At 47.2% G+C, this 16,684-nt stretch overlaps 1 protein-coding gene across 5 annotated transcripts in view; it reads left to right on the top strand.

The window, feature by feature from the left end:
• Positions 1–16,684, top strand: part of unc5b (unc-5 netrin receptor B) — a 38,590-nt gene that overhangs the window by 14,721 nt on the left and 7,185 nt on the right. For 3 of the 5 annotated variants that reach the window (XM_029835542.1, XM_029835541.1, XM_011603468.2), the window contains exons 2-8: positions 12,103–12,333; positions 12,571–12,714; positions 13,061–13,164; positions 13,907–14,087; positions 14,417–14,584; positions 14,851–15,015; positions 16,351–16,383. In XM_029835542.1, coding sequence (XP_029691402.1) covers positions 12,103–12,333; positions 12,571–12,714; positions 13,061–13,164; positions 13,907–14,087; positions 14,417–14,584; positions 14,851–15,015; positions 16,351–16,383 — 1,026 coding nt within the window. The remainder of the gene's footprint in view (positions 1–12,102; positions 12,334–12,570; positions 12,715–13,060; positions 13,165–13,906; positions 14,088–14,416; positions 14,585–14,850; positions 15,016–16,350; positions 16,384–16,684) is intronic. The other 2 variants (XM_029835545.1, XM_029835543.1) reach the window with 1 other exon arrangement.

Below are 16,684 nucleotides of genomic sequence, written 5' to 3'. Positions count from 1 at the left end.
AAATTACTGTGCCCGTCTGGACAGCCCTTAACGGTCATTACACTATTAGCCCTTCTGTGGAACTGATTAAAAATAGATCCAAGTTCTAGTCAGGACTTGTCAGGACTTTTCTTCCACTCTTCTGTCCTCCTTTTACGCTAGCCTCTACTGGCTAATGTTAGCAAGGTACAAAATTAGAAGTGAAAAATCGTGTTTGTGCGCTGACTCCTGTGTGTATTTTGTGTAGCGTTCTCCAGGATGGGCCTTCTGCCTGTGGACCTCTTTGCAAGGTGCTGCCTCATGTTTAGGAAGCTTGTCAAGGTAAAGCCCCCGTCAGCACCCGGCCGGAGGGAGAGCGCTGATGAAAGGCCTCTTCATCGTCTTAATGGGATACACAAACCTCTTAACCAGCGTGGCTGCCATGCTGGGTGAAGCCAAAGCCAGTTAGGCCACTATAACCCACCCACACTCACACACCAAAGGCCATATTGAACACACACGCGTCTTCACAGTTAAGAGAAAAGTACAGTAAAAACAGAACAGTGGCGCTGGGAGGCAGCGTGAGAGAGAAGCGGCGAGTTGGTGAGTGCTGGGTTGGGGGCAGCCGGGCCATTAGGATTAGGGACAGAGAGAATGCCCTGCTGTCCATTAGACCCACTGCCATGTGACCCCTTCTCCACTGGCATTAGCCCAAAGTAAGAGGACAGCAACCAGAAGTTATACGTTTGATTCTAAAACAGTTTGATATCTACACACTGCTTGTGTCTGAGCCGAAATATGAGCTTCAGACACATTGTGAACATGTGCACATTACATTTAGTATAACAGAAAGCAACAAATGTTTCATAACTGTCTAATAAAGACAGCCAGTTGAGTTATTAAACAGCATAAAATAATATAGAATGGATGATTGAAGCACAAGTTAAGTGACCACTTACCACAGTTTGGGCTAAATAATGAACATTGAATGAGTTTAAAATTCCTGAGTCAAAGTTTTAGGGGTAAAATAAAAGGGGAAAGAAAAGCAGTGAAATTTAACAAGAACAAAACGTAAAACAGACAAGGTCTGATGCCCCAAGGAAGCAATCCTGACACCTGTTGGCATGACGATTTAGGTTGTCGGAGTTACATGAAAAGGTGACCATCCAATCAGCTCTTCCACCATTTCAATGGATTTATTCAGTTTGACTTTATCACCGTACAGCTTTGTTGGCTGGTTCGAGGCTAACGCCAGACGTGACCGAGTGGGAAAGTTTCAGAAGGAGGGACGGTGACCAGAGATGATCTCCCTTTGGATAAAGCGAATATCACAAACGTCGATCGATGAACGGCTGAGGGTGGGACTTCAAGAAAGATCTCAAAGTTGATTTCTGAGGTCTACACAAAAGGGGTTTGGAGGATCAGGGGACTTTGCTCGCTGATGCGATTAAAGCCAAGCCAACGGAGGACACGCGGTCAGGGTGTGGATCAAAGCACCATGTTGCCAGCGGGAGGAGGAGGAGGAAGAGGAGGAGAGGGACGAGGAGAGGACACCAAGACGCCCGAGAGATTGGGAAAAAGTCTGTCATCATTATCGTCACGGTGTGGTACTCTGGCCATCCGGCGTCACACTCGGCCTGCATTGGCCCCGGGCGTCTGGTGGGTGACGTGCTGCCACTCCTGCCATCCATCCGTCTCCATCCCATTCATCTTACACCCACATAGGAAGGCTTTATGTCTCGTAGTTGCTTCTGTCTGTGTCTGCCGAGGGGATCACAGTCATGCCCTCTTCATCGCCACTCTTCGTCCCCGCCATCCCCTCCATTCCAGTCATACCGGTTATGGCCGAAGGCTCTGGGGCGTCCTCGTTTCCATTCTGGTCCGTCCGGTCCAACCGCTGGTCGACGGACGCGTTCCTGCGGCTTCGCTGAAGAGTAGCTCTCCTCCTTAGAGATGCGTCAGAAAACAAAGCCTCATGAATGATTGATGCGTGAACGCTGACTCATCCCCCACGAGACGGAAACCAATCGTTTGACCCAAAGCGTAACAAGATTTAGGATTATAGAGAGACGCGGGACGCTCAGGGTGTAGCTAACTTTGCAGAGGTGACAACGTCCTCATTCAAGTTCCTGTTTACTGTTTTTCATAATCTTCTAGCAGCTGAGATTGTCAATACAAGTTGTTTTATTTATGGCAGAGCACTCCTATTTACTGATGCTCCCTGTGGTGTGGGGTTTTTTCTGCTGAAGTTTGAGTTCCCTCAGTGTTCTGTTGGTTGCTTTGGGATTGGGAGGGAAACAGCTCAAGGACTATTAAGCACAAAACAACAGCGAGGACAGAGATCGCAGGTTAGCACGAACAGGGAAGTGCAGATTTAGCCTGGTTAAAGTTGAGGTTTAGAAAGCTTTGCTCCTCTTGGGGGTGGTTCGAGCATGTGTGCCTGAGTCAGCAGGCAAATTTATTTTGAGAGGACGATGAATTGAGGTTCAAGGGAAGTGAAGGGAAGGGATCAAAGGGATAAAATACTTGTTAGCTTCTGCACAACTCTGCAAGAAGAAGGAAGAGGAAGAGTTGTGCGGGGTGAGGAGATTGAATCCCACCTCTATTTTCTGCTCCTCCATTTGTCCTCCTCTGCTTTCTCCACATCACCTCTCGTCATCTATCTCCTCCAACATGGATTTTCTGCCTATTAGTGCCCTAATCATTTTTTCCCCCTTCTGCCTTGTCTTTTGTACTGTCTCCTCTCGCTATCTGTCTCCTGTCATGGTAATTTTTATTTTAGGACGTTGCCGTCAGAGCAAACTTTAAAAGACCTTCGCTTTCAAACAGGGTTAACTTTGGTTCTCTATTAAAAAAAAAAAAATTAATATCATTTTCAAACTAGCAAAGAGCAGATGCTTTGGCCAAATGTAAGAATAACCTAACTCTCTCTCTCTCACACACACACACACACACACACACACACACACACACACACACACACTGGCCAACAGTGCTGTCTGTTGCACATCTAGGGATTTCTCTGACGCAAGGGGACGCAATGAAAGAACAGAATGACGCCAGTGTGTTTGTGGGGCGTTCTTAAGCTTCGCTGCACGCGCATGTTTTGATATTCCTGTGTGTTTGCTTGTTTATCACCCTGTCATGTTGGCAAGGGAACGAGCTGTCTGCAAGTGGGGAAAGTCTTTGTCGTAGTGTCGCGCGACGGAGCCAGGTCCGCTCTTCGGTCCCTACATGTTGCGTTTGGGTGTGAGAGATCACACTCGCAGGCTGTCGATCTGCTGTCAATCCGGCTCAGATCCTCATCTGTTCATTAGCATGACACAGAAGCGCTCCTGCCAAAGCATTTAGTCACAAGAATCAGTCCCTGTCATAACACATTACAGCAGCAGGCGTCTCTTACAGCACCAACAATCCTGGCAACCATAGCCAATGCCCACACGCACGCACACACACACACACAAACACATATACCAATCAGGAGAAGCACTTGAACTGCACCCTGGGAGTGTTTCTGTCTCTCTTTATCTTTTTCTCTCCTTTTTCCCATCCACATATCCTCATTCCCTCCTTCTCCCTCACTCCTTGCATAGTTACCTACTTACAGCAAAACCTACAGTCCTGTAATTTATCGCCCTCATCTTACTTCCTGTATCCCTCCCTCCATCATCACCTACATTATGCGCTGGCCCGTCCTTATTCCCCCCCTCTCCCATTTTCATGTTCTTTTCCTGACATTGTCCCTTTGACTGGATCTATTTCCGTCACCTTTCTGTCTGTTCTCTGTAGTCATGTTGCTGCCACACACTGAGACTTTTCATTTTTAATCTACCCATCTTTCCCTTGTGAGGATTTAGTTCAACCACTTTTCAGCTTTTTAACCAAACCCCCCCCACCTCCCCGACCAAAATACTCTCGATCCAGCCTTTTGTCAACTAGAGCCATTGTTGTTGTGTCAGTTTGTCGGAAAAACACATATATTGTGATTCACAATCCTAGTTTTCACCTGAAAAGGGAGGCTGGAAGCATCACAGGCTAACCGGCTCAGACCTTTTAAACAAAGAAGTGTTTTGTAACATTCATGGACACACGGTAAAATGGCAGTCAGGCTGAATACGTGCCTGAACACAAATGAAAGGTTAGCTGGGACTCAGACGGTTGGCTGGTGATGTTTGAAGGGAGGTGTGCAATTCAACTGGCTCCAGACTTACTGGAACCGATCACTGGGCTTGACTTACTGGTTTTGTTAAGATGTGTTGTCAAGTGTGTGAGGTCATAAGTGCAACCCCAGCTCCACTTTTAAAGGTATATGTGACTGACTGACTGACTGACTGACTGACTGACTGACTGACTGACTGACTGACTGACTGACTGACTGACTGACTGACAGAGGAAGGGAATGAGACTCGGCAGTGCTGGATGGTATTGGAGCATAACCTCTCACCTAATTATGTGGTTTCTTCATTTGTTAAGATAAAGGTGGACAATTACTGGATTAGGTCTATTTCCAGTTAAAATTGTGGAAAAGGCCAAGGATGGTGGGTGTGGAGGTCAGCCTGGTTCTTCCTCTCAATGATCTTTTCATGTGACTCTGTGGTTTACAACCTGAACAATCAGCCCAAGGAGCAGCAAAGAGGTCTGAAGAGTCCCGTTGGGACCGAAGGGATGTGGAGTGCTGCAGAACCGGGAAGAGAGGTGGATCGCAGGACAGCGGGTTGGGGGCGAACGCAACTGTAGCCCGGTGAGGCAGAGCAGAGCCAGCGCAAATACAGTGGGACGCAGGGTGAGGCATGAGGTGAGGAGGGGGACAGAGAAGAGTGGGTAATTACAGGGGCCCAGAGAGGAGAGGCCTGTAATCAGCCTGCCCTCAGGAAGGAATGCAGCTCATCTTCTCATGTAATTACTCCCATTTAAACAGCCCCAGCTTCCAAACACTCATCCCACTGTACTGCTCACCTATTCACTCTATGTACATGTGTACACACTCTGTGTGTGCGTGTGTGTGTTTGTGTGTGCGCGCGTGCAGTCAAACATAATTGGGGACAATGAAGGACAGATCTGCAACAAGACTTGCAAATAGGACAAAGGGAGTTAGGTACTGAAGAAAGAGAGATGAAGAGAGGTGTGTGTGCGTGTGTGTGTGTGTGTGTGTGCATGCGTGCTCGGGCCTCTAGAGGAGTACCTACCATGGAAACCAGCCACTCTGGATAGATTTACCCAACTCTCATCAAGCAACTGCTCAGTGGTGGAGCAGCATCATGTTGTTGCCTTATGATCAACACATATTATCTCTCTCTCTCTCTCTCTCTCTTTCTCTCTTTCTCTCTCTCTCTCTCTCTCTCACACTCAGACACACACACACACACACATGTACAGAGGAAGAAGAGACCCACTCTGTCATGAGTTTGACCTCCCAGTAATAGTTTTGACATTGGTCTGTAATTGTGAGAGGATAATGGGTAAAAACATTGTCTCACCCACGATGCACCGTCTCCGCCAGACCCTCTTCCTCCTCCAAAATGTCTCGTCACCCCCCCCCCCCTTCTTCTTCGCCTTTGATAGTGATTTATGATGCTGCTTGTGCCTGCCCGTGTTCCCATGCACTAGGTGGTTGTCAGGGCACATACAAACACCACAGGGCTGATTTTTGATGGGCAATGATTAATGAGCCCTGCAGGGGTGGCGCCCCCTAGCTGTGTAGGTGAGCATTCTACGCAATGACGCAATCCTTTTATTCAGACGCAGCAGTGGCAGCTGTGGGTTCACAGCTAAAGTACAGCACAAGTGTAAATCCTCTTAGCCCTCCCACTTCCACAGTCACACTCACCCACACATTCAAAAACACAGTCACAGAAGCTCACAAAGTGTGGGATGTCCCCTGCACACACGGGGGTAGATGCAGTATAATCCATATAGCCTGCTCACTGCCACACCTCTCTCACACACGTTTCAAGTATAGAGTGGCACCATACTGAAATCCCTCTGCATTCAAATCCAAATCCAAATTTGATGTCTGGAGCCATGAAGGCAGATTATGTGTTTCTGTATTTATATCTCTCCCTTGGCAAAACATTCAAAAAGGTGCTCAAAGTGCTGTTATAACGCCAAGGACTCATGGGAAAAATCATCAGAAGGTTGAGTGGTCCTAAGAAAGGCAGGTCACATTGATTCCTCAATTAGAGGGCTGTAGTGTAACAACACCTTGCAGCTGTGTGGGATAACACTATTTATGCTCATCTCTAAATGAGGAGTTGCAGGTCCCTGCATCTGCTGGTGCGTGCACGTGTGAGACCATGTCCGCAGGCACGCGCTCTTCCTCCTCCAACCACCCAGACGTGGATGGACATGGGAAGCATTTCTGTCACTATGAATTTCCATCACCTGCTCCGTAAAGCTGCTTTTTCTGTCACTTCCCCCCTGTCTGTGTTTTGCACATGCACGTGTGAATGCACGGCACAGGAGATGCATCCACTGTTTATTTTATTTTATTTTATTTTATCCCCCAAATCAAATTTTTACCTGCGTTCACCGTGCAGAATCAATGATAACACTTGTGCTCATATCTGGGGGGCATATCACACATCACAGGAATGGCCATTGGCCTTCACTCACATGTTGGAACCAATCAAAGGTGTAACATTTCCACTGCCGCGGCATTTCAACAAGAATCTCTCGAGTTCTTGAAGTCAGCATGAGCAGAGGTTCGTTTGCTTCTTGGTTGACATTTTTGGTTTTACATGGTAGGGACCAGTTAAGGTCAGGCTGATTGCAAAGAAAAAATAATGACCGAATCTAAGATTTCCTCTAAAAAGCTTCCCTACACACGACACACGCCTGTGTAGGTTTTATTTATTTCTTATTTCTTTTCTGCTTTCTTCAGTGTATAATAATTTTAGAGTAATAATCTGCGGTTTGGCCCGCAGCTTAATATTACTCAACGGCTTCATCGACGCCTTTCGTAGTATAAGTGATATATTTCAAATACCAGTGCAAAACTGGAAATTGTTGTGGATGCAAGCATGCAAATCTCCGTTCTGTTCCTCGGCAACCACTGTTGGTTCTTCGACACTTTAGGTGAAGGATGTCGACAGGTGTTCAATTCATACACTCTGTTCTCTCACTACCAGAGGATTCTACATACAAATCAGACTATTGCTGTCCAGCTCACAGTCCTCACTGATATACTCTTGTGTAAATATCCACTTCTGGCACTCCAACTCATAATGGTCAAGTAATAGATTAAAAAAAAACAACCTTGCTTTTGATTTTTTCTTTCAATCTTTGATGTTGCAGTTTCCCTCATTTGGTATGTGATTCACTTTAACCTCGCGAATGCATGTAAATGCATGAGCAATTAGCATCCCATTAACGTGAATTGCAGGTAAATTAGAATAGGCTGTGGTTGGGAGCACAGAGACCTTTGTAGATCCTCAGCAGGTGCACGTCTTTCAGACAGAACAGAGAGGCGCAGAAGCATGTCGGTCTGCTCAGCAGCTACAGTGAAGAAATGGAAATAATGGCATGTCTGTTAGTCACTGGTGAATTAATGACATCTCCCCCATAGATGACAAATCTTCCTTCCCGCCTGCACTCAGAAGGACGGCTCATACTCGTGTGTGTGTGTGTGTTCAGATGGATGAACTACATGACTCCTCACACCCCATCGGCTTTGTTGACGTGAGAAGTGAGGCCGTGCCGCTCCAACCTGCACTTCTGTCACTTCATGCCCTGCCTGAAGCCAACACACACACACACACTCTCGGACTGTCCACCTCACACTTTCCAGCGTTTGTTTGGAAAAAAAAAATCAAATTAGCTGTCAAAATTTTGACGTTCCCCATTATTTTGCCAGTTGTGGTGTCATTTTACTCCATCTTTTCCATCTCCTCCCCCGTCTTGTCATGTGGCTTTCAGGCAGATGAGGATGAGGTCATTCTGAATATCAATCATTTACTATAATTGTCCTCTAAGGAAGGCAAGGGGAGACTCTCCCACCATCCATCTCTGTGTTGTTTCGACCAGATTCTCCTGTGCGGCATGCACGCTTTCACCTCAGGGCTTCCTCAGAAAGGATGCTAATGTGTTAGATTGGGTGTGATGATGAATATGGTCAGCCAGTCAATGTTTCATGATGGCTGATCACTCTGTTTACTGGCCTTCTCCTCCCACTCTGTCTCCAGCGGTGCCGTCATATCTGACTCTCTGGGTTTTACAGCTGTTTTTCCTGAGTGGGCTCGGTGGACTGGTTGAGCCTGATGGCTGTGGGCTACAGTTCCTTTTTCTGTGCCTCTGTGTTTGTTTTTGAGGCTGTAGGATGTCATTTGAAGTCTGCTGGAGCTGCGCTATGGCTTTGAATCCAGCAGGCAGGAGGGGAAAAGCCGACAAACATTATGGGAGATGAAGAAAAAGCTCTGCCGTGTCAGATAACAAACTGGAAAGCGGAAGGAAGGAGCTGGGATGCTGTGGCGTTCTTGGCCCGTTCCTTTGAACTGATGGATGGAAAAGAGATGTGTGATCTTAAAACACAACCTGACCATTGCCTTTTGTTTTTCTTTCTTCTCCTTCTTGCTCATCTTGTCTTTCTTCATCACGTCCCACAGCTTTTTTCTGCGTGCACCAAATGAGGCCAGTTATGACTAACCGCAAAGGTAATGACAAAGTACAGATGCTTGAGATTCCGCCCCTGCTGGAGGTGCTGGGCCGAAAGAAATTACTCTGTGCGTGTGTGTGTGTGTGTGTGTGTGTGTGTGTGAGTGAAATAGAGAGAGAAAGGTAGAAGAAAATAAAGGCTGGAGAAAGACAGAGGGCAGAAAGAACAAGAGAGACGGTCTGACAGTCGCAGGCTGAGAAAATGACAGACACTGCTGTGATTCATTTTCCTCCTCTGCTATTACAGCACTCCTGCACTGAGTGTGTGTGTGTGTCTCAGCGTGTGCGACACTGTCATTTTCTCACCTCTCCACTTGTCTACCAGTGTCTCTTGACCTGTCTTTGGTCCACGTTGTCCTCATTCCTCACATCTGTCCTGGCAGAGGGCGCCTCTTTCACGTAGAGCCGTGCACCAAGACAAGCGTGCTGCATGTGAACACGAGTGGGTGAAAATCCGGCGTACATTTGTATAAACAAAGGCTGTCATCGCGTGTCTACGTGTGTGTATATAAAAGGAGCCTGTGTTTGCTCTCTGGCTATGTGCTGCCTGTCATTAAAGTAATAAAAGACTTGCAGTGTTACACAGTGAGGAGTTATTGTCTTTAAGGCTCCTCCATTCCGCACAAATTGCCAGCTGCTGAGCTCTGATGGATGTTTGCATGCTGGCCCAAAAACACAGGTTCCTCCATAAACCCCCTTTGCTCCCTTATCCCAGTCAGAGACAGACAGGGAGGGAGAGAGGATGCCTCCCACATGTGTAATCCACAAGTACTTTAATTAAACTTTAGAAAAACATACACATCTTTATGCTGAGTGCGGGGAAGATTTAGCCAGGAGTTCTTCCTCCCATTCTGTCTCTGTCTGAGCCGGCGTCTTTCTCTGGCTCCGCGGGCCCCTTTTTTCCCCGCTCTGTCTCCTCTCTGATGAGTGACAGGCTGTGTTTTGCAGCCAGTGTTTGAACACCGAGCAATCAATGCCGGACAAAGGGAAAAGAGTTGAGTGTGAGGGGCGGGGAGGGGCGACACAATTGGTTATTGACAGTGTATTCAAAGTGCAAAAGACTGGAGGCGACAGCTTCGTAGGAACGCAGCAAACAGGGAAGTTGGGACCAGGAGACGGTGGCGACAGTTCACGTAATTCATGCTTAAACCCCTTTGAGATGCTGTAACGTTCATTGTCCCCATTGAGTTCATTCACTTGCACCTTTGTGCTTACTTGGAGTGTGTTTAATCAATGTGTGATATAAAGTGTGGACACCGGTCAGAGTTCAGACACAACGTGTCTTCTTTAAAATAAATCATATTTATGAAAGGAAACTACATAATTTTGTGTAATGTAACAATGTGTCTTTGTCCTTGTTATTTCAAGATAAACCGCAGGACTCAGAAGAACAGAATTACGGATTAAAATGTTAATGTATGCACCGCAGTGTGCCGTTAAAAACAAATAGGTGCACTCATTTGACAGGATGTGGCACTAAGTACAAGAGTGGACATGAAAGTCCATTCAGCCATGAATAAATGTCTCTTTACCAGCTGTGGTCAACATATAACCTGAAAACAGGCGCACAATCATTACTGCTTTTATTTTCTTGCTGTGTTCTGGTCAGTGAGATGTAATTTTATTCAATTAATCTCCAAAACAATTTTGATTTGCTTTGTGTAACCACAGCGGACGAGACCTTTCCCCTTGAACTGCTGAGCAGCAGGCTCTCGGTAGCGGGAGGGGGGACTCACGCATGCAGTGGTGGAGGTTCAGCCTGAGGTCACAGGTCGGTGAATAAAAGTAGAAGGTGGTACGTCTTCTTCTAGAAGAATTCACTGGAGAGGAGCCAGGGTGTGCTCCGTGGAGGAAGCCCGAGACTGATTAGGAGTGACAGGTTTATCCCGGATGGCTGTAGGGCCCAGAGCAGCAGTTGCCCTTTCTGGACATCCTGCGACCGCAGCACTGCCGGGCTCTGAGCTTGGGGGGGTGGGGAGTCTGCTTCAGTCACTTTTGAAATCAGACGTTTGAATCTTAAGATGACACTAAGATGCCGTCTGCTCTTGAATCAAACGACTCCCACTGCCTTTCTGCTCTCTGCCCGTCGTCCTAAAATAGGAGACGGTGCTTTTCTAAGTAGCTTCTCTTGTTCCCTGGTTGTGGAATAACTAACCAAGTTGGGCACGATGCATTTGGAATACAGAATGCTGCTTGTCAGGTTTAAGTCTCATTGTGGAGACAAGCCCACATTTGCCCACCCACTTCTTCCTCTGATCACGGCAGAGAATGGGATTTAACATGCGTGTCCGTGTAAATGCTGTGAGGAGAGAAGAACGAGTGATCTGCTCGCACGTGCACAGTGTGTATGCATCAAAGAAACAATTGGTTTACTTTCATTTATTTATTTTTACACCTGGCCTCATCACGTTCCTGCATTTTAGTCTGGTCCTCCGGGTCACGCGTATTAAGTTGGAACCGTTTTCATAAGCTTTCGGTGAAAAGGTCAGACGCATTAACCATTCATGAGAGCCCCCAAAGGAAAGGTGACGGAGCTGGATGATAGATTATGTTAAAACAAGAGGGATAGTTTCTGCCAACTTTCTTTACTGTGTCTGTGAAGCTCACCCCATGTGCTCTCCCTCCTCCGTCTCAACGTCTAAAAACATGCAGTTTAAGATAATTAGCTATTCTAGATCGCCTAAAGGGGCGACTGTGTGCGGTTGTTTGAACTCCATTAATCCAACATGTCATCAACTGGTACCGTGTCTGGGCTGTAGGCCGCCCTCTCCAGCTTTACAACAGGACTATTTCTTCTGAGGATGAGAGCTGATGGATCGGTCGATATCAGATATTGGGAGAAAAATATGATGCGCTCCCATGGTAATTAGAGGGTTAATCAAGAAAATGGTCAACAGAGTGAGAATATAAATAGACTTAATTGTTAGTGAATATGTGCAGAATTATACCATTGGTCTGAAATTAATCAAGACACTTAGTATATGAGTGCTTGTACTTCTTGTTCAGTGTTATAATCTAAACTGAAACAGAGAGCATCCACGCTAAAGTTAGCAGTGTTAATATCTAGTGTTGAAGCTGTGACTTGGACCGTCAGGCTGACATGAAGCGGTTTGTGTGACGAGGTCAAAAAGGCAGCGTCCTCCCTGGCAGGGGCGGCTCGTGGCAGGATCGCAGAGAGCAAATTGTCACATTGAAAATGTCAGGAAGTAATGCGCGATCAACAGGATACGTCTGCGGAAGGTCAGAATCTCCGCCCCCCAGCAGAGAGGCAGGGACCCTCTGGAAGACACCGGGTACCTGACAGTACAAGGAGGTGAAAATGTCACCGTGGCCCTTTCACACCGCAAACCGTCAACACCTTAAACGTCCTCTTACGAGATTTGCCTTATGGCGAATGTGTGATGTTGTCAATCACGTACACACTCCAGGTGTGCGGAACAACACGGCTGTCACTCTGACGCTGACAGGTCTTCACCTCATCTGTGGTGTTTCCAGAGAGCAGCGACTACAGCGATGCTGAGGTCCTCCCGGATTCCTTCCCGTCGGCCCCAGCGGAGCCCCTCCCAGAGTTTCTGCTGGAGCCGGAGGACGCCTTCATCGTGAAGAACCGCCCGGTGCAGCTGCGGTGTCGGGCGTCGCCGGCCACCCAGATCTACTTCAAATGTAATGGGGAATGGGTCAATCAGAACGATCACATTACCAGAGAGAGCCTGGATCAGATCACGGGTAAGAACATGTCGGCGACAGCGTCATGTAATCACACATGCATGCGCGGAAACGTCGCTCTTTCACACACATAAACATCGTACTCAATTACAAACATCATTCGCAACTGCATAATCCATTAGCTCCTATAGGCTTTTATGTGCACATCAACAGCGTTTGGCCTGCAGCCATTGCATTATTTATATGCACCGTGAAAAGTGAAACGCCTCTAATCTCCCTATCTGTCTTCCTGCACAGGTCTGGTGGTGAGGGAGGTGGAAATTTCAGTGTCTCGAACCCAGGTGGAGGAGCTGTTCGGACTGGAGGATTACTGGTGCCAGTGTGTGGCCTGGAGCTCGGCCGGCACCACCAAGAGCAACCGCGCCTATGTTCGCATCGCATGTCAGTACCAACACGAAGGGAGGGAGGCAGGGAGGGAGAAAGAGGAAGGGCAAATGAGTGTCAGCTCATGTGTGGATGCAAATGAATGTGTAGTTGCTCTCCGTCACTGTCGCCCACGGTGATGAGTTTTGTACTGTGATTGACAGTCTGCACGAGGGGATGAAAGGAATAAAGTATCGCAGTGACAGCTGATTTTTGGAGGGGATTTTGCTGTGATTGTGTGTGTGTGTGTGTGTGTGTGTGTGTGTGTATGTGTGTGTGTGTGTGTGTGATGAAGAGCGTGTCGTTGATGCGATTGCTGGGCAGCCGTGGGTAAACGCTGACTTCACCTGTGCGCCTCTTGCAGACCTGAGGAAGAACTTTGAGCAGGAGCCGCTGGGGCGGGAGGTGCGTCTTGAGCAGGAGGTGCTCCTGCAGTGTCGCCCCCCAGAGGGCATGCCTGCTGCTGAGGTATGTTCCACACCCCTCACCTCCAGCTCTGCGGATGCATTCACGTTTGGGTTGTTTTTATTTACTTGTTATATACGCCTTTTACAGCTTATCCCTAAATAATTGCACACAACATCAATTTGGTGCTCTAAGAACTGTGTGTATGCACTGTGGCACCATAAAGGAAAACACTTTAACATAACACTGATAAATTACACACTGTTATTTAGGCAAGAAATAGCAAAGCTATTTGTTTCATGGTCTAATCTGCTTTAACTGTTCAGCATTATATCAGTTTATTTTATTTCACCCATAAACCAGCAACGCTGCAAAAGAATTATACGGAAAAGGCACATCAAATTATTCTTAAGTGTAGATTTTTATGCACAAAGTAAATACTTATCTTCATAGTTTGTGTCAGTGGATAAATAACATGTTGGTATGTGGCATAAAAACCGATGGCAGTAAAGTGTAAAAGCTAATAGATGTAGCTGCAGGAGAGCTTTCATAATGTGTTTCACCATAAAAGCCATTTGATTGCACGTAGTTGTTTAATACTGAACTCTGCACATTAATTAGGAGAGTGTGGCACAAAAATCAAAATATTTTTTTTTATACAGCCATAAATTCTAGTTTGTAGGAGTTTTTGAGCGATTAAGAATAATACGAGAGTACATTGAGTGTAAGGATGCAGAGTTGTATCGGAGCACGACTTTAATGCAGAGCTTGGACACATATATGATCCTGACCTGCTCGTCTGTAGGTGGACTGGCTGAAGAACGAGGACGCCATCGATCCTTCGCAGGACTCCAACTTTCTGATCACCATTGATCACGATCTGATCATCAAACAGGCCAGACTCTCCGACACCGCGAACTACACCTGCGTGGCTCGTAACGTGGTGGCCAAAAGACGCAGCAGCACGGCTACGCTTATCGTTTATGGTAGCTTACACTCACACACACACACACACACACACACGTAGACACACACCGTTCAAGTGAAATGTTTATAATTTAGCAGCTATGTCTAAGGGTAAATTGGAGCAAATTTGTGGGCAGTTGTATTGGAAATGGGGGGGGGGGGGGGTTGCTGTACTTCTGAGGCTTGGCTGTTGTTTTTAAAAATAAGAGGCTCGTTCTCATTCTCCTTCGGACGGGATCGTTCACATTCACTCATCAGTGAGCACGATGAAAGGGTAAAACTCTCGTTACTGTTGAATTTAACTGCCGCGCTCGCTCACGTCTGCCATCTGTTTGTCCCTCTCCTTCAGTGAGCGGAGGCTGGTCTTCTTGGACCGAGTGGTCAGAGTGCAATGCTCAGTGTGGGCGGGGCTGGCAGCGGCGCACACGTAGCTGCACCAATCCGGCGCCTTTGAATGGAGGCGCCTTCTGTGAGGGCCCGCCCTTCCAGCGGGTGACCTGCACCACGCTGTGCCCAGGTAACATTAGTTCACACTGTCAAAACATGACCTGCAAGAACATCAGGACATTTCCCAAATGGGTTATTTTGCTTAAATTACCCTTCCTCTTTTAAACATTAGCAACGGGCTACCTATTTGTTGCACGGCAAAACAGCTAAAATCCATAAATATAGTACAGGCTGCAGAACTACGAATGCAACAGGCTGTAATGAGCCCGGTCTGATCTACTGGAGTCATTAACTGTGGCTCGTCTGCGATGACACCCCTCTGTGTTCGTATCACAGTGGATGGTGGTTGGACAGAGTGGGCAAAGTGGTCGGCCTGTGGGACAGAGTGCACCCACTGGCGCAGTCGCGAGTGCCAAGCCCCACCTCCCAGGAACGGAGGGAAACACTGCAGCGGGAGCATGATGGAGAGCAAAAACTGCACTGAGGGGCTGTGTGCGCGCTGTAAGTCAGAGCGTTTGTATCTCGGCGTAATATTTCAAGTTTGCTTTTTAATGCAGTTCAGCCAATTCACACCTACCAAGGTCACCAGCGCCAGGTAAGAAATAATTAGGCATATCCGAGCTATCTGCCTGACATTTTCCCATCTCAGGAGAGTGCTGAATTGGCAATAAGTTGTGCAGCAGGTGTTCCTTTCCTGGTCCTTGTTAGGTTCTGTGTTGAAGCCATTTTGTATTTAGAGCTGTGCTCCTGAGGTGCACAGTCACTGCTGTAGGGTTATGAATGAAGGATGAAGCATGAAGGATGTGAGCGGAGATGAAAGGACAAGTGGCTAAATTGCAGGCAGATGTTTCATGAGCAAAAAACGTGGGTTCACAAACAGAGGAGGCAACTGATCCACAGCTAAAGGGCACAGATGGGGGGGAGAGAGAGAGAGAGAGAGAGAGCAAGTGCAGAGAGCGAGAAGCCGGCATGACGAGGCCGAGTTGAAAAATTAGCACAAAGGCAACATATGAGAGTGAGTCAGACTCACTGTGACGCCCCACGATGAGCTGGGAGAAATCCAGCTGACAGCACATTAGAATCCACCGATGGTGTAGACACTTTCCGGTGCGCGTTGAAAAAACACACACAGACGCGCGCAAGTTCACCGGCAGATGCCACTGCATGTCACCAAACGTGCACGTGCAAGGTGAAGGGACGAGCGGGCCAATCACGAATGCAATCAGAGCGTCGCTGTGCTTCCGGCGTGTTGGATGTACACGCTGGCCGCGACATAAACAAGCCTCCGTGGTGCAGCCACATCACACAAACACACCGCGTGATTTGGCTGCTCGGAGCGGCGCTCACTCACAGTGTTGTCAGGGAAACCTGCCCTCAGCAATCAGAAAATGCGTCACTCCACAAACTACAGGTTACTGACTTCACTCCCAACGCGCTAGGATAATGCGCTTTAGCATGAGTGCCGTCAATTGAGTTCAAGTAACTGACAAACTCCTGAAAGACCAAGTTTAAGGTGTTTCCCTTTAAGACGGGACGAGTTTTCGTATTTCGAGCTCAACCAAAAATGTTTAACTTTTGTTCAAAGGCAGTCCTTTTTCATGGACGCAAGCCCAGTCCAGACGCACGTTTTCACATATTTGGAGTGGAGGTATTGTTGGAGATGTTTGGTTTTGCCTTTCATGCTTCTGAGTTGATTCATATTGATGAGCTATTGTTTATTCTCATTTTTCTGCTTTGTATAAGTTTCATTTGCATAACAAGTAGTCCATCCATTTTTATGTTGTGTTTCTTCTTTTTTCCCCCCTTCTCTCATTTTTTTGTCTCCTGTTTAAACAGATAAAAAGGTTTCTATTGAACATGCAAGCCATCGTAAGTTCACCTTCCCATGATTTCACTCTTTGGCTGCTTCTTGTTGTTTGTGTTTGCTGCAAGTCTGAGTCCTAGCATCTGCGTATTAGCGCGTGCAGCTAACGGTCGAGGATGTCTCTCCACACTTTGTCATCCCACATTGTGTCCAGCAAACATGTGGCTCACCTTTGTGGTCAACCCGACTTATACGTGTAGTTGTCCAGCGTGTTGACAGGCGGAACGGCGGTTGTTTACGAACTGCCGAAGGATTAGCGCATCGCGACCTTTACATAACAGCCATAAAGACAAAGAAGGCGCATTT

This window comes from Takifugu rubripes, chromosome 4 (genome assembly GCF_901000725.2).
Source record: "Takifugu rubripes chromosome 4, fTakRub1.2, whole genome shotgun sequence".
Lineage (NCBI taxonomy): Eukaryota > Metazoa > Chordata > Actinopteri > Tetraodontiformes > Tetraodontidae > Takifugu > Takifugu rubripes.
This window is presented reverse-complemented; position numbering and strand designations above follow the sequence as displayed.